The 24,460-nt window shown below is 37.7% G+C and overlaps 1 protein-coding gene across 3 annotated transcripts in view; it reads right to left on the bottom strand.

Moving 5' to 3' along the window:
• Positions 1–24,460, bottom strand: part of LOC114480087 (neurexin-1-like) — a 577,574-nt gene that overhangs the window by 450,782 nt on the left and 102,332 nt on the right. For all 3 annotated transcript variants that reach the window (XM_028473908.1, XM_028473906.1, XM_028473907.1), the window contains 3 exons: positions 15,551–15,670; positions 13,295–13,676; positions 9,491–9,681 (listed from right to left, as the gene is read on the bottom strand). In XM_028473908.1, coding sequence (XP_028329709.1) covers positions 9,491–9,681; positions 13,295–13,676; positions 15,551–15,670 — 693 coding nt within the window. The remainder of the gene's footprint in view (positions 1–9,490; positions 9,682–13,294; positions 13,677–15,550; positions 15,671–24,460) is intronic.

Raw genomic sequence — 24,460 nt, 5'->3', positions numbered from 1 at the left:
TTGTTCCAGCTCACCACAATTTCCGTTAACAAGTCTCGTGAGATCTTCTACAAGGCTGGATCATTTCTCATTATGCAAAACCAAACTATCTCCAAAAAATGAGCCTTAAAGAGAACGCAACAAACAACCCATGTGTCCTATTGAGATTACTCCCACAGCTGATTAACTTTAACATATTGCAACTTTTCTTAAGAGGAAGTTTTGAGCGGCTTCTAAACTGTTGCTAAGAAAAGCCAAGAACAAGACATTTCTTGGCTTCTTTCAGTTTGAGGGCGTAACAAGCCTAATTGTATGCACTATCTATCTATATGTATGAATGTTGTAGATTATCTTTGCCTGACATTAGTACCGATTGGTCAATTTCATAGCTTCATAAAGCAAAAGGAATTGGTACAGACATATATTATGAGAATAGGCCTACTTTAAAAAGAGAAAAACAGAAGTCACTTTCCTAAGTGACACCGGAATGACTAAAAAAGTTATCAAAATTATCCAAAGACTTGAGTTTTCTGCGTAAAAGAGATTACCATACAAAAAGCTATTTTAGCCATAGGACTACCTTGTTTAGTGAGAAGATAAAGAATAGATCTAATTGAGTTGCTATAATTGAGTATAGAGTAACCCTTGATATATCCACCTTTCGCGGCCTCTGTGTTTCGTGGATTTTGTGTTCTGCTTCCTGATTGGCTAATGCTGCGTTCACCCACCAGTGACACATCAAAGTCGGTGAGTTTCACTGCCTGCTGAAGCGAGGAGCTGTGCTCCTTTTTCTCCTCTCATAAACATAAACCACAAGTGAAAAAGGCTGGTGTGATTAGCGGCTAATGCTATCCTAGCACACTGCTACAGAAAACTTTTACCTGCTACATAAAGGCCATGTCATACAGCTCCATGTGGTCACACACAGCTTCTTGCTAGCAGTGCGACTCTGAAGTCCTGTATGTTTGAAAACAGGTCTATGTTTTAAAATCTACAAAGGTTTGAACTTTGAGAGTGTTTAGACAAGAGATAAATGTTAATTCCTGTCTGAGAAAAGTGTATAAGTGTGTGGTGAGGGGTTTTACAGCCTTAAAACATGTACAGTAATGTAAATGTAAAAAAATAAAGATGACTACTTTGTGGATTTAGCCTACTGCGGGTTATTTTTAGAACGTAACCCCCGCAATAAACGAGGGACTACTGCAGGGGTCACCAACACGGTGCCCGCGGGCACCAGGTAGCCCTCACGGACCATGTGAGGGGCCCTCAAGAGCTCTAGTTACCAATGAGCTCCATCTAAAATCTGATTTACTTTCCAAGATTCAAACTCACAAAGATAAATACATATAAGAGATGTAGTTATTACTAAGTAGAGTTAAATACTACTAAATATAATAAACATTTATAAAGTTTTAGTGTTAAATAAACCATCTTTAAATGTTTATTTTAACTGGAACATCATCACAAATGCTTTTACATGTTGCAGATTTGGTGTATGTGTTGTTATATATAATAAGATATATATATAAGATTATTTAAAAAAAATGCAAGGTGGATATTCGTAAAATATGACAATTGTTACATTTTACAAATGTTACGTTATACGAATAGGTAAAAGTTGTTTGTTTTCTACAAAATGTCATTAAAATGAAACGATTGCATACATTAAGATTTCTTACATTTTTAAGTTACTGCTGGCCTTCCTTATTATCTTACCCTCTAATAAAGGGACAAAATATAGTATTAAAGACATGCTTTTCTAACTGGTAGCCCTTTGGACTATACAGTACCTAAGAAGTAGCTCACAGTTTCAGAAAGGTTGGTGACCCCTGGACTACTGTATTCCTAAATCAGTAGATTCACTTGTACTTAGGTACGTTTTAAAAGAAGTGATTAGTTACATTTATCTACTCAACCATTACTGGGGCATTTTTTTTTTTTTTTTAAATCATCAACGGACATTGTAAAACAACAAAAAAAATGAAATGACCAGACAACAATGAAATGCATCACATCATAGCGGACCAATCAGAAAAAACGTAATGCACAGCGCCAAAACAGCTCAGTTCCAACTGTCCAAGATTTGGTCTTTTCATGAGATGTTTACTGTATGCAAGGGAACCGTGACAACATTTATTACAAAAAATAAATGTTTTAATTTGAGTACTATTTGATTGAGCTAGTTTTCACTTGTACGTCAGTATTTTATGCATGACTTACTTTTACTTATACTTGAGTACAATTTCAATCAAGTGGCAGTACTTCTACATGAATAGGATATATTAGGACTATTTACGTAAAACTACAGTCTATTCTATCATAATAATGTGATATAAATAGAACTAATTCAATGTTGGGCCAACATAGAAATCGAGTAAACAACAAATTGTTTAACGTGTGTATCTTTACTACCAAATAGGAGGAGGAAACAGGAGCTGCAGTAGCAGCTTTGGGATGATTAAATGGCTAATCTCTATTTTCCTGCTGGCAAGAGCAGCATTTATTATGTGTGTGTATCCTCTATATTGTGTTCCAATCGGTTCCGCGTTTGTTGTGGAATATAACACTGCCACCTCCTTACAATTCCACACAAGCCCGCCTCATTAGCAGGAATCTTCAGAAAAAGGAGGACAGGCACTGTCTGAGTGTGGAATGTCAAATGACTTTCTCCCTGCATGGCTTAGACCTGAAAATGTCTTCATTAGATTCATTTCACTGCTGCTGAGGTTCTTCATTTGCCATTACTGTATTTAATAATGACATTAATATCTTTAGCATTGGGCTGTTCTTAGAGTCTTGTTTCTCTCTCTGGGTAATGGCTGTGTGATTTATTCTTCATTTTATTTTTTTTATTTCTATGACCTCTACTTTAAATTAGGCTTTAAAGAAGGCAAAGGACACAACAAAACCATAGCATTGTTTCCCCAAATAATGGATTTTTTTGGTATTTTAATAAAAAATTATATTAATTTGAACAAGCTAATAGAAGAATTCTTAAATAAAAAGTGTATTTATCTCATTAAAATACATATTTTACAGTTACTAAACATTTTAAATGCTAGATTTGATCTTTCACTGGCTTCTTAATTTGTTGCTAATGTCTATGCTATTTAAAACCCTAACCCTAATTATATGAATTACCTCCATTTGCTAATTAACCCAAAATATCTTCGGTTTACAAACCTATGTGCAGTAATGACAAAATAATGGCCAATGAACCTCAAATGATTAGCATAAACTGAAGCTAAATTAGCTTAGGTCCACCCAAGCTGTTAGCTAATTGCTAGTAATGATACGTCCTCCCTCCTGCTAGCTTTGATTAAAACAGTTGCAATTCATTGCTCTCATTTGCTTTCCAGTAGGTTGCTGGTTACTACCATGAGGAAATGGTTTTGTTTTTGCAGGATAACGCAAAAACAAAGTTGGAACAATGCAAATCAATTCATCTTACAGAAAACCTGACAACTGTTGAGTTCCACATATCCTCATGCTACATGTTAGCTCGCGACTATGAGTAACTTAGAGGGTGGGGTCCTTAAATAAAGTCATTTTAACTCACTGACGGGTAGGTAGGTGATGACTAGGGTTGACGACTATCCAAAACTAGAAAAGGGACATCCAATATTTCTGTACTAGTGTACATTTAGTCCAAAGATAATTGCAATATAATGACACAAAAGAGTAACTAAACCCCAAACCCACCTTTTTCTGCTAAATACATAAGTATTTGGGTATTAAAGGCACGCTGTGTAACTTTTGGCCACTAGGAGCGCTAGACCTGTAACTTTCATGTCAAGCGCCCCTAGTGGCCACAAGCGCTGTAGCACTGTTGCAAAAAACTGTCATTCGGGCCAGCCTCCCTTGTCTTCTGATTATGTATGCAGACAGTAATTGACCTGTAACTTCGGGATAAGGATTGGCTCTAACGGCTGGCCCCACTCCCTGGCCTTGCAGTCTTCGTCGGCCCTCTTCGCCTGGGGTCGGCGCGGCGGCTAGAGTCGGGGTGGACAGCGGCGTCTTTTTAAGCCTCCTCAGAAGCAGTTTTAAACTTTTTGCTTGCCTTGGCCATGACCAGGAGTCGAACAGGTGGAAAAATACTAACAAAAGCCTTAGCCCCCAATGAGTATATCTGAACCTGTGGTCATGTGACTGCCGTAAAAGTGATACGTTCTCCAAGCATTCTCCAGGTCACATGACCTGGCCAAAGACGGTCCGTCTCTCCAAAATTACATGGGCGCTATTTCAAAAGGGAAGCCCCGCTCGGACATTGATACTGTCAAGCGCTGTATATTAGCCTGAGGAATCATTTAAAATAATTCATATGGGTCAACTCTTTAGGTCACAAAGTCTGCGGTGTGCCTTTAAGAAGTGCTGTTGATTGATCCTAGTTCAACTTGTAAGATTTTAGTAAAAGTTATTTAATTTTGCGTATTTAGTTGTAAAATGTCAGAGTTATTGGCCACTAAGGGTTAAACGCCAGCTATCACAAGTGAATTTTGCTATTGGCTGAAACAGATTCCTTAGATTCCGCTGCATCATCATCTTTCACTGTTGGCTCCACCCCTCCTATAAATTATACATTGAATAGTTTTAAAATACATTGCACAAATGGGATGAAAAAAGGTAAAAAATTATCTTCCTCAAGTATGGTTATGTGTGTGTGCTTATATGCACACACAAATAAGGGTTTTCAACCTACACGCATGTTGAGAGAAGATGCTTTGCTCCTTTGTTTACAGTGTCTGAGGCACGTCTGATATCCAAGCAGTGGGAATTGTAACAGAGAAGCCACAGAGAAAAGTTCTGAATGCCCAATTAGACAAGGGAATTGAGGATAAAGGCATCCACCTCTCCCTCTGAGAGTCTTCTGAAGCAAGATTTACAACTATTATTCTTCCCAGTAGCACCGAGCTGCCACAATCTCCATCCCCTGCAGGCGAGTTGTTGAGATAAAGGAAAATACAGCTCTGAAAATGGCTAGGTTTTGAATATTGTGCCTCACATATTATAAAAAAAGATGGGGGGCTCCTTCCAAGCTATCTTTTCAGCGTGGATTGGACTGGATTGTTGCACTTGATAACAAAAATACATAATTCCTTCAATGTGCAGTCCATTGAAAAATCATCTAGAGCACACAAACACATTTCTGTTGTGTACCAAAAAATAATAATCACAGTAGGGAGAGGATCTAGTAGTTAGAGTTGTGTGCATTATTATTTTTCAGTTGTACATCAAGAATAGCCTAAGGCTTGCTATAAATATATATTTTCTTGTCTTGGATGTGCCTACGCTATCCTTTTCCAATTTCCAACATGTGGTACATCATGCTTTAGGACTGATGAATAAAAGGTACCCATCGAAGTAAGGAAAACCAACTTTGATGGGTACTGTTCGCAAGAAACATTGGCCACCATTCGTAGCAGGTGTGAAAAAATATGTCACTCGACAAAATGGTGACGGGTCTTGGCCACCTCTGCCGGCTTTGGTGGCTCTGAAGCAGTGGGCGTGCACTGTAGCTGTTCTCACTCAATGTTCTTGAAGCCAAAATGCAGCGCTTAAGGCCGCTGCCATCTTGCAAATTTCACGTAATTTGGAGCCAGAGTCTGCGCAGTAGGGTCTGGTGGGAGGAGCCCTAGAAACACGCCCCGCCTATTTAGCATACTGCCCTAATGACTTACGCAGCCCAGCTACGCCAAGAACTTAAGTATCAGATTCTATCGACGCCTTGCTCGGATGATCAGATCACAAAGGTTAGTAGTACTACTAGTAGTTCAAAAAAGACGAAAAACCTGAACGTAAAGTTTAATGACATCTCGGCTTTCCTTCACAACATAAATGCTTATGCAATTCACAAAGGGAGCTGAGCAAAATTCAAGGTTTTTTTCTCTTCCTGGCTGTCCTATAAGGACTTTTAAAGAAAATAGCTTGACTAAACCTCTGAACATAATTTTGTCTTGTTTTCTGTGTCATGTCAATGCCAATTGTTTTATGTTTTGTTTTTTTTGTTTTTACATTGAGTTTTACAGTGTGTTCTAGTGCATACGTTCTCATCTTAAGGGTTGCAATCCAAATGCCAGGAACATGTTTTCCAGTGGAATGCAAACCTCTTATTATGATAGTAATTGGCAATTATATAGTATTCAAAACTTCCATTGGCCTTGTTTTGACAATCATTGTAAGTTTGGGTCATGGTTTGTTTTATAGGAGGGACGAACAGATCGGTTAAGAAATATTGTCCTAATGTTTAACATGGACATTTGAACACTGGATGACTATGGCTGTTGTGAATTATTAAGAAATAAGCAACTGAGTACATCCTACAAGCTCATCGTGATTACTGTGTGGGTGGGAGGAAACCCTGTTTAGTTGTTTCCTTTATTGTAATTTCACAAGTCAATATCCACAGCCTAAATATGCATGCCCAGTGGAGCAAAAGCAATACATTTCACTTAATTTAAAACAGTTCATAGTTTGAGTAGGAATAGAAACGCAGGTGTTTTAGAGGCTGGGAGAATGGAGCAAAGTAGGACATTTAAGAATACACCGTTGAAACATTCCTTTTTATTATCCTTCTTAGCCTTATCTTTGATACATGGATTATGTAAATAGACGCGCTGGGTCTTTTGCGTGCATTGCGCACCTTTTTGTTTGACATTCGGTTGTTACCTATGTGTGGATCTGATGTTGACGTTAACTGTTTGTTAATAAAATCAGTGCTTACGACTAAAACAAACGTAAATATGCCATTTCTTTAAGAAAAAAAAAAGAGGTTTTTACTGTTGGGTCGGACTCGGGTGACAAAATGCGGCCTGATCCGCACTCAAACTGTGACACGGTACTCGCCGCTCGTGTGACTGTTTACTGCAAGACGTGCACCTGCATTTGCATGGATCTGTGGAACCAAACAGTAGTTTTGTCCACCGTGTTTCTTTTTTTTGTCTCCAAGCCTTTTTTTTTTTATTTCCGGCAGAGTAGACTCTGCTCCAAGCTGTCGAGAACACGCACCAGCGTCATTTGACGTCAACTTCATTCGACATCACCGTCAGCTTCATTCGACATCACCGTCAGCTTCATTTGACGTCACCGTCATGGCCAGCGTCATTTGACAAAATGTATCACACAATCTGTTCAAGGCAATAGGGAGAATGTGTGTGGCTCATTCTCTTTGGTGATGAAGCGCTCAAAACCACTTAGCATTAAAAGACTTTAATATTTGTTTCTGCCCTATGCTCCTTTAAGGATTCTCAAAGGTTGACCCTACCTTCTAATATATCTTAAAGATGAAGACACTGAAGAACAGTCTTGACTTTTGAATAATGATGGAAGGAATTCTGTGTGATTCATCAATTCTTTTGCGTCCTAGCATTTGTAATCAAAGGCACCTGAAGGACTATTCCTTCTCTATCCGCAACAGTCAGTCTTCAAAGATATCGCAAGAGAGATGTGTGGTCATGTCATTGCTTCTCAAACAACCCTTCGAAAACATTCAGAAAACCAATTAGAAACCTGGAGTTATGGAGGTTTCAGCCTGGGGTTATATCACATATTCACTGTAGAACACTTGCTCAGACGATCTGCCTTCAGGTGTTTTGCAATCTTGGACATTATTTCTGAAACTCTTACAAAAGTTTGTCCTTTACCGTGTTTTGTTATTCAGCTTTGATGTTGGTATAAGGTCATTCTGGGACATGCAGACGGGCGATATTGGACTCTGAGTGCCTTTCGCCTGCTAAGTCACCTCCTACTCAAAAGAAGAGTCTTCTATCAACGTAAAGAAGATGAGCTTCCAGTGGACAATGGGAATACAATCATCAGGGATTTCTCTGAAATGTGCACAGTGGGGAAAACAGTTCCCTTTGAAAACCAAGCAAGGCAAACAACCAGTGCAGAATTATCTTTTTTTCAGTAAAGAATAGGTAGGAAATCTTGTTTGGATCTCAGGAACTAAGACCTGTTGCTAAAGAGTCTGACACAGCCTAAGATGGAACTCCAAATACAACTGAAAAAGCAATTGATAAAATTGTGCATCTACCTTTGAATAATACCCTAAAATCTTACTTGTCACCAAATAAATAAATGGTGTCATTTGGCAACTATCTGATAATATTTAGTGTTAGAGTGATATACCATGGAATAAGAAAGGATAATAAAAAAGAGTTTGGTCACATGTATTACTTTACCCTGATTAAGAAACCAATAATTCATCCAAATTAGATCAATGGAAGTTTGTATACTAAACGTATACAGTAGGTGAATGAGTTGCCAATAGTCAGTGGTTTTGTGTCTGTATGTTGGCTGTATGGTGCCTGCAATGGATTAATACCACCTCCATGTTTCCTACTGCAGATCTTGCACGAACCCAATCTCACAGGGTGTCATGAAACTCTCACTTTAATTAATCTAATGTTTCATGCGTGCCGACATAATTTCCTACTTTTTTTTTTCATGCTTCTTGGGACAAAAATTACCTTCAGATGAAAAGAACCCATGCGGGGAATCGAACCTCTTTGAATGGGCCTTGATAACTGTGCTAACTCAAGTTATAGAAAATGATGTGTTACAGCTAATGATAGGGGTTTTATTAGGATTAGAACTGGGGAAATGGTAAAGATTTAGGGTCAGGGGTTACAGTTCAGGGTTAGTGTAAGGGACTACTCAATAAAAAAGCACAAGCAACAGGACATGACCCCTCACTTTGAATGACCATTTCACTTGATATTTTGAATGTGCCCCAGGAATCTTTAGTAGAAACTAAAAGTTTGAAAAACGCATTATCCACTAAATGGTATGTGCTTTGAAAGTTGGGATATACAGTAAGTTCATATCTGATAATGGGGAAAGGGATTCAGGGGAAAGAGGGTTGGCTAGGGGTAAAAATAAAGGTTTAGGATGAATAAATTATAACCATTGACCAAGTGACCATAGATAAATAATCGAAGATTCTACAAGTATTTGGAAATAATAATTTAAATAGATTTAAAATCTGCAAAAATTTCATGATAGGCCTGTTTTCCCAAATACATAAAGACATCCTCAACAAATCACTGTTGGTAAAACTTACAGAATGTAAAAACACTGAGGTTGTGGAAGGGTTATGGTTAAGGAAATAACTTCCAATATAAATACATCAGTTTGAAATTCTTTCCGAACAGCACAAAAAATGACAAAATCGTCTTTTCACGCACACAACAATAGACTCATATTTATGATCTCCCATGAGTCCGGACTTCTTGAATATATAAGCCCAGATTTGTGTGGAAGATAAAACGTTCCAAGCTGCAATTTCAAACTAACTAGTTTCATACCAAAGGTTTCAAAGCATTCTGAACAGCGTATAACACAAAACCTAGCCTTTGATTGTCCTAACAAAAAGACATAGGAGCTGACAATTTAGCAAAGACAATCATTTGCAAATATTTCCTTTACAGCTTCTCTGCAAACATTTGACGATCAAGCCATAAATACTTCTGTTATGCTGTAGTTTCTAGAAAACTCGCTTGGCGTCTTTTACCTTTGAGATCCAGGTTGCGTGCTCCATTGGAGTGCTGAGTCACGGTGCGTGAGTCGATCTTAAGCGTATGTACATTGTTAGCGTCCCGGGATACCACCACATTGTGCCACTGGTTGTCATTAAGAGGTTTGTCTGAGTTCCCCTTCATCAGCGACGGCCCATTGCCAAGATCAAAGACGTAGTGGACGAATCTGTAAACAGACATCACGGGTAAAGAGTCTGATTACATCTAATTTGGCAGCTGTCATCACTGAAAAAAACGGTGACAGATTGACACATTTTTTCTAAGAATCTGGAGTGTCAATTTCCATTCCGACATGTTTTTGTTCAAAGACACACACTGATGGGAGGTCTCACCCAACACCACGTATTTTTCTATTTGCCACAATGAAGTTATTGAATCATGTTTGATTTAATTCCTTTACTTTGGATTGTTACAAACTATTAAAGGACAATCGGGAGTTTTGCCCTTTCAGTTTCCTTCTAATGACAGCTGAGACTGTTATGACTAACACACAGTACACACAGTTTACGTGTAATACTACATGTTTGCCCATTTGCACAGACAGTGGAACAATCTTTCTGTTTCTCTTCTGAGGTACAGCTATTGTGACTTATTTATCTGAGGTGTGTTTCTTCTTCTTCTTTCTTTTTTTTTTTTTAACCTCAATTCCAATTTCTTCTGGCTTTTGTCTCATAGCTGCGTTAGATACAAAGGCAAAGGCCTTCTTTTGATACTCTAATTATGTGAAGCTTTCAAGGAGATGCAATTCAAAAGTTTGCCCTGGCCTTTTCAAGTCATAATGAAAAAAATTAGCCAATATTTTCAACACTGCATATCCCACTGTGCAACTGAGTAATCTTGCACTTTGACAAAGACGAAGCTGGAAAGGAATAGAAATTTGGCTTTGGCTGGTTTTGTTAGGGTTTAACACGTACAATTGAATGCAATAACCATATTAGGTGGATTCACTTGAAAAGTTAGCAGACAATCTTTTTGTAGAAGCTTCAAGAGGCAATCGCAATTATCTATATATTCTTCTTGGAGTAATTAAAATGTGTCTAGGCTGAAAAATTCAAAAAATGCCTTGATTATGGGCAGGTTTCCTGGAACCAAGGCTGGGGTAATTGGAAAAAATATTTTGTTCCGATGATTGACTGTAATTGTAGTTGGCATGGAAATTCTATTAAAAATGTGGATTACAATGTATTTAAGCGTAAAATTGGGGAATCGTGTTACAGTTCTATGGCATATAGAGTTAAGAATGATTAAAATATGTTTCATTTCAAGGTTTCCCACTATCTGTCAGTAAATCTACACACCCATACTTTTGGTAAGGGTTGGGGTTTAGTTAGGAAATAATGCCATAATTTAAATGTTTTGTACAAAGAGTCTATAGCTATTGCTAAATTCCAACTCCTGTCCTATTCTCCAAATTCAGAATAGCTATTCACTTTCCTTAAACCATTTGTGTGTTAATGAACTAAAATAAATAAAATAATAATTACTTCACAAATGCCTTGGAATTTTGACTACAGTCCATTCTAAACTGACGTAGTTTGAAGTTTATTAGTTAGCTCGTTGGCAAGAAACCTAGAGGGGCCAAAGGTGGTTGCTGGGTGTTTCTCTACTGAGCCAAAGGGCAGGGCAGGCCAGGTTAGAATGATGAGCTTGTTCCTGTAGCCTCAGAGCGACTCAGCACTTTATAACAACAAAGTAGCACAGTCATCTAAAATCCTGTTTAACCCTATTCAACTTGTTTTAGAGTGTCAGTGTTGGCATCCTAGCGTAATTGTAACTATATTTAGTGACTTTTGAGAGGTTCCAAGTGATTCACAACAAATGTCGAGATTCTCTGTGGTATAAAGTTATTTTTATGGAATTAAAACAATGACTCTTCTTTGAATTGTCTGGGACCACTGAATGAATAGCAAATAGGGATGTAACGATTAATCGTAAGGCAGTTAAAAATCGATTCATAGGTATCACGGTTGATATCGATTTTCTGAAAATTGAATCGCAGTACTTTTTTTAACCAGCAGAGGGCGCTATCCACAAGTGTAGGCGGCGGGCGGAGTCTGCTAATACTTTCTTTCTGGCCGCCTTCTACTCTTAAATATGTTAATAAATGATTCATTACCCCTTTAGCGCCGGAAGAATATCTGTAATATTACTTGAATATCTGTAAAAGTCATGTTTTTCTATTAGCTCTGTCTGCTAGCATAGCTTCTCTTCTTCACTGCAAGATATCTGCATGCCAACCGACCACTGTGTTACCAGCGCCATCTGCTGGTCCAAACAAATATGACGTAAATCAGTGCAATTACCTTTTTTTTTTTTTTTTAAAGTCCAATTGTTAAGGCACAAAATACATTTACAGTTGCACTTTTAAAAGAAAAAGAACTATTATGCAGTTTTGCATTTTTTATTATAGAACCAGAATTTAAATTAATAGGCTTCATTTTCATTTGTATTATTCCTTTATTTATTTCATTCAAGATTTATTTTTAGTTAAATTGCATTGTTTTTAATAGTTTATCAAGGAATTCTTTTGACAATGAAAAATAAAAGGAAAATAGTACAGTATTTTCTAGTTTTTTTCCCAAAAAAAAAAAAAATTGTCTACAGTCTCATCTTGTAAAATAAATTGTGAGAGAATCGTATCGTGAATCCAGTATCGTGAATCGAATCGTATCGGGAGTTGAGTGAATCGTTACATCCCTAATAGCAAATGTTTAAAATATTTTAAAAGGGTAACTTAAACCCAAGGTTTTTGCTGACGTACATGTAGGCTGGAAATTAAAAAATAATAATAAAAAAAAACAACAGCCTTGATTATGGGAGGGGCTCCTGGAGTATAAAAATCAATGCTATGCCAACTACCTACTCATTACTCGCTATACCTCACTGTACACATTTATGCACTCCACCTCACCTACATTTATACATATAATTAGGTATTGTCATATTTTGATCTTATTAATTGTTTGAAATATGTTTATTGATAGGTTTTATTTGTGCACTTTGACTTCTTTTTGCTTCAGGCCATTGACACTTGCATGGAAGTGCAAGCCAGGTGCAGACAATCGGCCCAATCGGACAGAACCATGTGGCCCAGAGGAAGGGGAGTTTCAGGAGTAGAAAGCATAAATTAAAATGTTACAGTATCAATAATACATAATTGGAAATACTAATGATAAATAAACAAACACCTATTTTTGGAAATGTGCTTTGTTGAATTTGTAAATATTTATTGCGGGTGTTGAAATGGGCTAAATGTGGAACTCACCCACCCATGGACTAATGGGTTAGTTCATTGTCTATTTAGGGGCTGTAAATGGGAGCTTGTGTTGATTTTCCTGTTGCTTGCGGAGGGGACACACTGTTCATTGTGTGTGGTGCGGAAAAATAAATTCACACCACACAATTCTGTCAATCCAACCTACTGACTAAGCACATATTGCAGAGTCCAAAGACGCTAGTTTTTATAGGAGGGACGGAACCAACAGTGCTGGTTCGAATCATGACATAAGAAGCCACCAAAACGTCACAATCGCCATTCTCAACCAAGAAGGCAGTCACTCTTACATTTTTTTACAACTAAATATCGTAAATTAGAAAGACTTTGATTGAAATGTCAAGAGTTGGACAAGAAACAATCAACAGTATTACTTCATATCCAAATACATTTGTTTTCAGCAGAAACAAATGGTTTTGGGGTTCAGTTACTCTTCAAATCAATTTTGAGGGGATGTATAGGTTATACAGTCCTATCAGACTAACTGAAGGCAAACAAAACTCACCCCTTCACCAGTTCCACTACAATAAAGTCGCTCCCGTCTCCAGAGTTGAAGAGCATGAGGCCATCGGGCGTGGTGGTTTTGAACTGAAAGAACAGGTGCATGGAGGCGTATGCCTGCAAAGTAGCCAACGCCAAGTAGCTGCCTTTCATTCTGAATGTCACCGGGTCGGCGATGATGTGACGCATGCCGAATCGGGCATTGAGCTCGCAGTAGGAGATGTCCCCGTTTTTGCACTGGTCGAGGTACGGGATGCTGTTGAAGCTCAGGCCCTGGAGGTGACCGATGAAGTTCGAAGGTACCACAGAGATGAAGCGGCGCTCTGTCATGATGCCAGTCTCGATGTTGTGGAACTCGAGACGTGTGTGGGCGCCGGTCATCTGGCCTGGAAGGGATGAATGAGGCAGTGGAGTGAGGTTTAACAGCACATTATCATCTGTAGGTAGTTGTGGAAGAATAACCATAATCTGAACAACTACCAAGGATTTTCCCAATGTTTCTTTGGGATAAATCCAGATATGACAGGGTCATCTCATCCTACTGGTCTCAGACTCACACCTTTGTCTCTCTTTGACCTTCAGCCTTTGGGTTTTAGCCAAGGCAACAATACCAAGTGCCAAAACCCCCACCTCGACTTCACCTTTTCTCCTTCGCATTGGATTTAAAAAACCTGTTCCAGCCCACAAAAAAAGAAAAACAATCAAATATACTATATTATGTTTGGACCACGTTTTAACCTTTCATTTCTCTCCCTATGCCCGCTAAATTTCACTGGGGTTGCCAGCTTGTCTGCCTTTCATAAATGAGTCATAGCTCATGCTGTAAGTCAACACACTGGGTTACTATTTACTGAATAATGGAAAACAGTGGCAAGACTGGAACATCTAACAAACTGGTTTTTAGTTTTCAGAAAACACACATTTCGATTCCCAGGCCGGGGAGTCTTGCTTGGACCTTTCTGTGTGAAGTTTACAAGTTTCTTTTTCATACTAACATTAGCTTTTGCCTGGTACTCCAGCTTCCTCCTCCTTAAAATTGCCCATTGGAGTAAATTACTTTGTGGAAAGTATTTTGCCTTTATTTGTGTCTATGTTTCTGCTCACATCACTTTGGCAATTTAGCATTAAAACTAAATGAAAATAAAATAAAATGTACTGTAAATGCAGTTTACAATATTGTACACAAGCTTTTACATTCAATGTGTATTTTGAGCTTAAAGTTTATTTATCTTTTTTTTTTTTTGAGATGATTCTACAAACTTATTTAGGGGTAGGATTAAGTATTTAGCTCTTCCCACTCCTTTTCAAACATTTTAAACACACTTTTTTTTTTTTCTCTCTCTCTTTTTTCTGTATAATCTGTATCATTATTTTGTATGTTTTCAACTACACGTTTGAAATTAATTAAATAAATCAAATCAAATCTTATCAGTAAATCATCTTCAATAATATGTGGTTGTTTTTATTGAACGTCTAATACATTCTGAGGCAGTCTTATCATCTCTCTAAATTGACACAATTTTATGTGTTACAATAAAACACATTTTTTTTACACAGTTGTAGTTAATATCATTTTCACTTTTCATTAAATTTTAAACAGCTGTTTTAATTTTTTTTTTTTTTTTTTTAGGTATAATATTATTGACAAAAGATAATAAATGATAGTTTGGCCCCTATCATATGTATGAGTTTATGGAATATTTTGGATAGATTTAAAGAACAATCATAAATCTGTTTAAAACAAATACAAAAAAGTTATTTCTAAAATGGTATATGTTACAGGAAGTGTAATAACTGGGAGTGTGAGAAGTGAGAAAGAATTTAGATTTAAGAATGAAAATTGTTGCATTATATTTTTGGATATTTGTTTAGTGAATCTAACATTATGTAGAAAATGTGGCTATCTGGTAGTATACAAATTAATCATATTTATATGGACATTTAAGTACTGTATTAATAGACATTGTACATAAATGTCCATATATTGTAAACATATATTTATATGGATATTTGTGTATATATTATTACCAATGAAATAAAAAGTGATGAAGGTAAAAAAGGATAGAGTTAATAAGAAGTGCGTATTTTGCCTTGCTCTTTTTTCAAACTTGTGGCTGATTTGTTGATATTTGTCTGTATTTATTTATTTACATGTTTGAAATTAAGTTAAATCATTCATGCACATATTCCCTTCTTTTTGACTGGGTGAACACCACACCTTAGTAACATTTCTCCCTGTAGGAAAGGGGAAACCACCCACCTTCCACTGTGACATTGTCGACAGACAGCTGGAGGCTTTTGCCTCTCCGCACCACCTTCACTGTGTGCCACTCATTGTCGTTCAGCTTCTGCCCTGCGAACAGCGTCTCAGGCCCTTTACCTGCAGCAAGAGGAGTTCAAATCAGCACCACTTGAAATGAGTCAACGTGAGCAACCCCCCCACTCCCCCCGCACATTAACAAAATCCCCAAAGAGTAAAGGGAGAAAACCTTCATGTTTGCAAAACACACCATGCATCTAGTTTCCACGCTGATATAAAAGAGAGCAGAAATCCAAGCTGATGGGCAGTAAAATACAATCTAAGCAAAATATCAAGACAATAGCAGAGAGTTGCCTCAACAATTAGATTAGAAGAGGAAGTGAATTACTGTACTGAGTTACTTTAGTCCAGTGTTTCTCAAATGGGGGAATGCGTTAGCACAGCAGGGGGTGAGTGGAAAATTAACAAATAAAAAGCATTAAAAATGTGGGGATTTTAAAATGTGTTTTTGGCTAAAAAAGTATAATCATAATAATGTGATGAAAATGGGTCAGTCTTGATGATCGGAACTAAAAACTGTAGAAATAAATCTATACAGGAGGTATTCTTTAAAATGTGTTTATATCATTTTGAGCAAGATGTTGTATCTGGATAAAGGGGGTACTTTGATTCAGAAATCAGAGAATGGAATTGAGCCAAATAGGTTTACTGCTTAGTTCCAGTGATATTCATTTAGTCTTATTTCTTAATAGTATGTTCAGCTGAGGTTGTATTTATTCAGACAACGTTTATCTTCCGACATGTTTCGACTGTCAACTGCCAGTCTTTGTCAGAGGAGTTCTGCTGATCGCCTTTGATGGTACCTTTGAAGTTTCACTTTGACTTCCATGCAATAGTTCCTGCGAGATTCATTATGTCTTCTTTTTTAATAGCATGTTCAGCTGAGGTTGTATTTATTCAGACAAGGTTTTTCAGGAAATGTTTATCTTCCGACATGTTTCGACTGTCAACTGCCACTCTTTGTCAGAGGAGTTCTGCTGATCGCCTTTGAAGTTTCACTTTGACTTCCATGCAATAGTTCCAGCGAGATTCATTTTGTCTTCCTATTGAATAGTATGATAAGTTGAGGTTTTAATGCATTTTATGTTTCAGTTCAGTCGACTGATAACTGTCCTAACACATGCCATTAATGCACAAAATGTTGGGCTTAGCCTCTCATCTTCCCTACTATTTCCTCCTCTGCACCTTCTGTATTCTTATCTTTAAGTATTGAAATGGCAGCATATAGCAGTTTGAAACATGCTTGCTAGTAAATGCATGACTTGACAGCACTTTTAATATCCAACCAGTATTGCTCTGGAACATACTATTGTCTTGTCTGATAAAGCTTGGTAAAATAGAGTGGTTTTTGATTGGCACGTCGAGTCACAAATCCATCAATGACTCATGCACCACGCTTTGTTTAATGATTCACTCGAAAGCTTTAAAATGCATGTACAGCACGAATAAATGTTATGAATTCGTCACACCACAGAAACATGTCATTGAAAACTGAGTCAAATTTGAAAGATGAAAAAAATTGCTAAGTATATAAAATTAGGTCTCAAAGTCATGGAAGAACAAGAACTTCACTCTGCTCTGAAACGCTGGGGGCGTGTCAGTTAGCGGCACGAGAACCACGCACACATGTGGGAAAGAAGGCACCGCCTCCGTGTATTAACCCTAACCCTATGGGAGAGAGAAGTGTGAAAGACCAAAAAACTTAGGAAAAATCCAAATATATGTGCATCCCTCACAGGTAGAGTCAAAACTGTGCTCGCTAAAGGTAAAAATAAAATTGCGATGTATAAAAGTGCTAATTTCTCAGAAAATGTGGCACCAGCGGACACGTATATTCCAGAGTCTGAAAATGTGGTTTGTTTTTGGCTATGGGCCGAATTGCGCCCGTTGGAGGCAACGGAAGTTTGGCGTGCTTCAACAGCAGGGAAGCGTTTATTCTAATGATGGCTTCGTTACGTGACACGGCCATGATTTCTAACCCACCCATTAAATCCTGAACTCGGAAATTGAAAACAGTTTTTGAAACCTATCTCCACAATTCAATTATAAATGGTCGAATGGCTTTGTACATGTTTTAAGGAATACATTTATGACCTATTTAATGTGTTTAGAAGAAAATTTCAGAATTTGCTTTACAGTCTTTAAAGGAATGGTCAAGGATCTAACTTAAAAAAACAAAACAAAAACAAACCCAGAAGCATGATTGTAATTGGAGTGTTTAGTAATTTTGCTTGATATCAGTAAGGTTGGCTATGCAACATTAAAAGTATATGAAGCTGGTAGTTCACCAAGACAAATTCCTCGAGTGTATTCAATACATTACTTGGTCAATAAAGTTGATTCTGATTTTTAAATCAAGGACAACATAAAATATCGACAAAAAGAATCTACAATTCTACTGAAAACATTTTCCTATTTTGTTTGCTTTTTGTATTCACATATTTAAATGGGAATTAGCTACTTAAGCTACTTAGCATTGAGTATGACAGTTTTTTTTTTTTTTTTATCTATTTATTTTTAATACTTTTCTTCTGTCAAATATGTTCACATTTTGAAACAATGTGTTGCAACAAAAAAAAAAAAAAATGCTGCAATGAACTTTAAATTTCCCATTTGTCATCTGAGGTTGACAGTACTTATAATGTGACTTGTGCAGAAGATATACTGTATACATGATTTTTCGTGCTGTTAAAAATTATCTTTCTGTGGCCATGACCTCACTAATGCAGGATATGATAAACTTTATGAGAAGATATGTAATCAAAGATGGGAGTGCAAAACTTGAGTGAAGGGAAATGAAAAGGCAAAAAGAGTTTATGGAGAACACAACACAAAAGAGGGAAGTATTATTAGTAAATGGATTTGATTTATATAGTGCTTTATGTACATTGAAGTAGTCCCAAAGCACTTTACATTATCAACTCATTCACACTAACGTTGCCCGCAATTCTCTTGGTGTTCAAAAACACCAGAATCCATCTTGTGCTGTTCCCGCCTTTGCCTTTCCAATCAGAACCGCAGCGGTTCGAACCAATCATGACGCAGTGTTGTAGTTTAGGGCGGGATATCCGGGTGTGACGTAGGCAGAAGCGCCGAAGCAAAATTTGCGCATTCGCAGTAGTGGGGAGAAGAACTAGCTGGGCTACCGCTATTAGCATAGATCCTAATCAAAATAGAAAGATGTCGACGCAGGAGGATGATTAACGTGCCCTTAAATCGCATACTCGTGTTGCAGAAACGGCGAAAGTAACTCAACGATATAATGACCGCAGCATTACTATCCCAGAAAAATGTTTTCACCAGCGGAGTCTTGTTGTTGTTTATAGCGGCGCCTCTGCGTTTTTTGTGTGATTGGCTAAAACAAACCATGGTGGACAGGCGCTTCACCCAAACAGCTTCAAGCATTCTGTTCATGTCCCTCCCTGGTTCCGAAAGGATTCGTCAGACGCAGACCAAGATCGATATGGAGAACTCGAGTTAGAGGTGCTACACATCAATCTGGCTCTTGCCAGGTTAGATTCACACACAATGGGTCTGAGCTGCCATGCAAGGCGCTGTTCAACCACTGGGAGCAACTTAGGGTTCAGTGTCTTGCCCAAGGACATTTCGAAGCATAGACTGGTATAGACCGAGATCGAACGCCCAGCATCTCGATCAGAAGACGATCCCCTCTACCACCTGAGACACGGTCACCCACGGTAGTGTGCAAAGACATATTTGTTCAACAGTAACCAAGATAAATATCCTAATGCTATTTTAATATATAGGAAAAATTTGTTTCAAGTGTATATCCAATACAATCTCATGGGGGAAATGTGTCATGGTCACAAAAAAGGGAATCCTTCTGTTTTTGTGCTTGCCAACGCAAATTTCGTAGGACCCCCGATAAAACCAAGTACACGATAGTTGCAACATAGCTGGCTCTCTTTCAAGAAAACATAAGATCGTAAAAGTTTGAGCATCCCATTGTGGCACAAATAAAAAAAATTGGCTTCATTTTATTATAGATCCCTTGTAATTAGAATTTCAGAAGGATGCCCCAGGGCAAAGGGGGCGCTGGTGCCCACTTAGAAAGACCCATTTGGCAATAACGTGGCTACTGAAAACAAAGAGCTTTAGGCAGAACTGTCATCGTGGGACCAGTTGTATAATGTTTGAAAGAAAGGGAAAAAAAACACTTTTTTGTCACTGTTTTAACCATCAGCTAACAACACATTGATAAAAAAATAGAATACTAAACACATCATATACACCTTATATAGATAACGGATAAATAAATAATACACTGTTCTTGTTGTAAACTTTCAACATTCCTCCACCCTTGGGCTCGTTTCTACAAGGCCTTCATTCCCTGTAATTCACGCTGAAGTAATGTAGCAGGCTAAGAATTCTGCCTTAAAATTTTACGAGACCCATATTTAATATTTTATGGGCTGTTGTTTGTGTAACCTTAAACCTCAGTTCAAAGTTATAATAAATAGATGCTCCTTAAAATGTTGGTGCAAGGTTGGTTTTGCTCATTACGTCTACAATGTGTAAGCCCGAAATGTTATACAGGGAACCATTGCATCAAGGTCTTTTATATATTTTTTTTTCTATATTTTACTTTCCTATAACAATAGTTTTTTTTCATCTTTTGGGGGCTTGTTTGTAAAACATTCATACAATTGGAGTCAAAATGCAAATTCTAACCATATAGGTTGGTTTCATAAGCAAGGCCCACCTGTAAACTTGGCAAGTCGTATTTTAATTTACTTTGAAGGTTGCAAGAAAATAGATCAAGTTGTCCCCTTAATGGCTGCTCAACATACCCATAACCCCCCTGGCAAGGCGGGCCCTTGCTTTACTTTACTAAAACCTATTGACCAAGATATTTAAAAGGAAACAAGTCTGACAATAAAACCCATCGTGGTGTTCTGTTTGTTTGCTTGAACACAAAAATTGTAGTCTACTGTTTGAAAAGAAACTGAAACACAAAATGTGAAGTACTTCTCAAAGAACAAACAAGGAGTATTGAAGTATTGGAAGGCTTGCTAATGAAAGAACCAGCCATGATTAAAAAGTAATTAATTCTTATCCTGCCACGAGGGCCCTCTCACTTTGTCTTCAAGATCACGCGGCCAAAGAGGAGATAGAATCACACAAACAGAAGTTTAGACTATTCCGAGTGGAAGTCTTTAACAGACACACAAGAAAAATCTCAAGTACATTTCTTTAACGTTGTAGAAATCGATAGAATGGCAGGATTATTAACTCTGTGAGCAAAGTCAATGTAAGTTAAGAGGTGTTGGCTGTGCAAGGTTTGATTATCAGCTTTAGTGCTGAGTTTTCTGAGTAAATGACCTTGATTTATGTTATCAGATCAATCAGGCATGTGCCTTTAACCACTGCAAATAAATGTCATTGGTTATGATTCAGGTTGAGTGTTTTACTGTTTGTGTACTGTATAAGATTGTTTTTTCTGCAAAATCCCTGATCAAAATCACACAAAGAGGTGAAGTAGATTATCGTTTAGTAGATGGTATCAGATTTCTCCCAAAATGACAATGAGGTGTGATTTCTCCGAGTTTCAACCGCCAAACAAAACATGCTTTCTTACCGGTTCTACAACTTAAAGCTGCTGGAGAAGGTATTTTTCCATGTAAGCCACAAAATAAACATCCGCCATTGTATTGCTGCAAGTTTCAGTACAGAAATATGTTGGGGAGTCACTTTGGCCTAGTTTTGGTGGGCAAACAAAAAAAAAATCACGGTAATAATAGAAAGTGATGAGACGTCTATGGGAATCCGAAACCAACAATGCAATGCACGAAACCTTGGCTACACTATGTTTTGGTCGGATAAAAATCTACAATGTACGGCTGCATTCCACATAACAAATGCAGCCAATAATCTTGGAAAGGCACAACTGAAAAAGAGAATATACTAGAGAGCGTAGTGGACAGGGACCGTCTACATACAACGTGCGACAATAAAATCAATAACTTCACTGTCCTACGTTTTGACGCTCTGGAAATCATGTGAAATGTTTAACAGGAAATGCTGACCATACGACAACAGCATTTCTTGGAATAAATGCTATTGGTAAATCTTTGTTGGGAAAAAAATAGAATAATTATCACTTGTAAAAATGTTGTATGTTCTATGTGAAGCATCACATTAATTAGACTTAAGCTCCTTAGAGATATATCACACATAATGTGACCTAAAATTAGGTAGGAAGAGGGGCTCTATCAATATATCTGTTAATATGAAAATAGAAAATTAACTGTTGGATAATATACAATAAGAAAATGGCATATATATATATATATATTATTGATTGTCTATTCTTTCATCAATGTTGGGCAGAAAACCCTGCCTGTATTGGTCAATACTTGCATAAATGCTGGTGGTTAGACCAAATGACACCTATGCTTCTTTTAGCTTTGCTATAGATGGGGCTTACCTTCCTCCCAGTCATCTATATCTGTTTAAAATAGAGCATAAATTATCCTTTCGTTCTTATAATTGTTGTTTTTCGAACATATCAAAAAGAAAAAGACCCATTCGTTTTTGGTGCATTTTAACAGCAGCAATAGCAGCAACAAGCTCAGTGACTAGGAATAATACAAATCCAGTGTTTATAACAAGCATCTGCACAACTACCCAGTCCTACATGCCTGTGTGCTCAGCTACAGGAGAAAAAGATAAAGCATGGGTGGGATGCAGTCCAATTAAAAAAAAAAAAAAAAAAAAACTGGAGAACAATCCATGTTCTTTCTTGGCTCAGCAGCCCCACTCAGAGGAGAACATAGAGGACACTGAGTGCACAGAAGAATGCAGAGATGATGGTGGAGACCAGATTGCTGAAATGGATTTTTCATGCAGTGCAGCCGAGCAGCAAGAAAACACTGCCCATGAGAGTGAATGCTGACCAGGGGTAATTGTACTACTTGGCTTGTGTGGATTTATAACGAAAGGAAAATAACTGTGAAAAAATGTACTTATCTTATACCAACCCCCGCTGAGCATGACAGACAGCTGCAATATTCAAATGTGTTTGTGTGCATGCAGCAAGTATAGGACTTGTTTATTTACTAGCAGGTGATGCACCTCAGGCAAACCCTCCTGTTGTGCACCCATCTGGGGAAACCCGTTGTGTGCCGAGTTAGTGCCCTATCAACACTCCCACTTAGGTATGAACGAAGCAGGCAACTTTGAGCAATCGCAGTGAGGATGCAGACTTTGTTCTGTCAATCTGAAAACACAACTGCTAATAAATAGGTGTTTTCCCATGTGCCGTTGCCATGTGATTTCCCCCCGGATGTTCATAATGTCGTCACTCAAAAGTATTTGGAAAAGCAGTAGGAGGTATGATTGAGCCAAAGCATATCGTCGTCAGTAAACAGGAGGATTCCTGTGAAAAACGGAAAATAAATTTCACCCCAAAAGTTGACATTTCCAGCTTAAAGTGATGCACAACTCAACACAAATGCACTTGAAGTGGAGTACACGCATTAAGACAATCAGGTTGTTTTTGTCCTTCTCGACCAAGGTAAAAAAAACACCAGATTATTTTACATTTCATAAGATTATCCTGTGGTTTGAGGTGTGCTAATCTGTTCTGATAATCGTAAATATTACAGGATTACAATTACAATTTCATTTAGCAGATGCTTTTATCCAAAGGGACTTACAACATGACGGTTCTGGTTAAGGGACTTGCTCAACGTCCCATGGTGATGGCCCAGTTTAGATTCAAACAGGACGTTTGGCCAGTGTCACCACCGGCCAAATGTCATGTGTTCAATAGTCGGACCCAAAACTTTGTAACTCGTGACTCATGACTCTGTGATTTGTGACGTAGAATGGAATGTAGCCTCTCAAGAAGCGAGCTAACTGAGTTTCATCTTCAAGACAACTCGTAACTTGGCATTTCCAAGTTGAAAATTCCGATCTCCAAGTTCAACCGAGTTCAACAGCACTTTGAGTAGCGTTCCAAGCCACTTTTTCAAGTAGAAAGTCGGAAAAATCAAGTTCCTTGAGACGCAGCATTAGATCATGTTGTCAGATCTTGTATGAACAAGCGAGATTTCTGGCTTACAGTACAATCTCTCTGAATTTTTATCTTCATGTGGGGTCTGTAACAAATAAAAAAGTATTTAGAATAACAAAATTGTTGTGTGTACCTGCTTGAGATCATAGTTCTAAAGCTGGATAATAAAAGGTTGTTAGTAACTTGTGTCTGAAATATTATTTTAATCACTTATATTAACGTTTAGTCTTCAAACAAACACACTATCCCTCTACATGTGGAGATTTCAATCAATCAGCGTTTGCATAAGATATTGACATCACGTCAGGCCTACTGTGCCCCATAGAAAATCTCTGGTGAAATAGCATTTCATTATCATGTTTTAGTGCTTAGTGACATGTCATCTAGTTCCTTGGATGTTATGACATTATTTCGAATAAGATCAGGAACTGTATGGGGACAAAATCGTTGGCGTACTGACAAAGAAAAGTTTGAGAAAGCCAACTGGCAAAGCATTTGGATGCCAGTTACAGCATAAAACCGTTCCTACTTGTAAAGCTTACAGAGCATAGTATTTCAGTTGGGTGGCCCTTATCATTTGACTTTAAAGTCAGATAAACTGACTCTCAATTAATCTATCCAGCCATCAGACTCGATACCAGGGGCAAGGTGTCCACAAAGAATGGTTCCTATGGTAATCTGATTTCCCCTCTTGTCACGACTTTTGCTCTTTTACCCTCTAAACCTAATTGCTGATCTGAATCAGGTGTTCAGCTAAGACAGGGAACCAAAACATTAATTAAATACTTTAAAGTTTTTTTTTTTTATCTGTG

This window comes from Gouania willdenowi, chromosome 18 (assembly GCF_900634775.1).
Source record: "Gouania willdenowi chromosome 18, fGouWil2.1, whole genome shotgun sequence".
NCBI classification, from domain to species: Eukaryota; Metazoa; Chordata; class Actinopteri; order Blenniiformes; family Gobiesocidae; genus Gouania; species Gouania willdenowi.
This window is presented reverse-complemented; position numbering and strand designations above follow the sequence as displayed.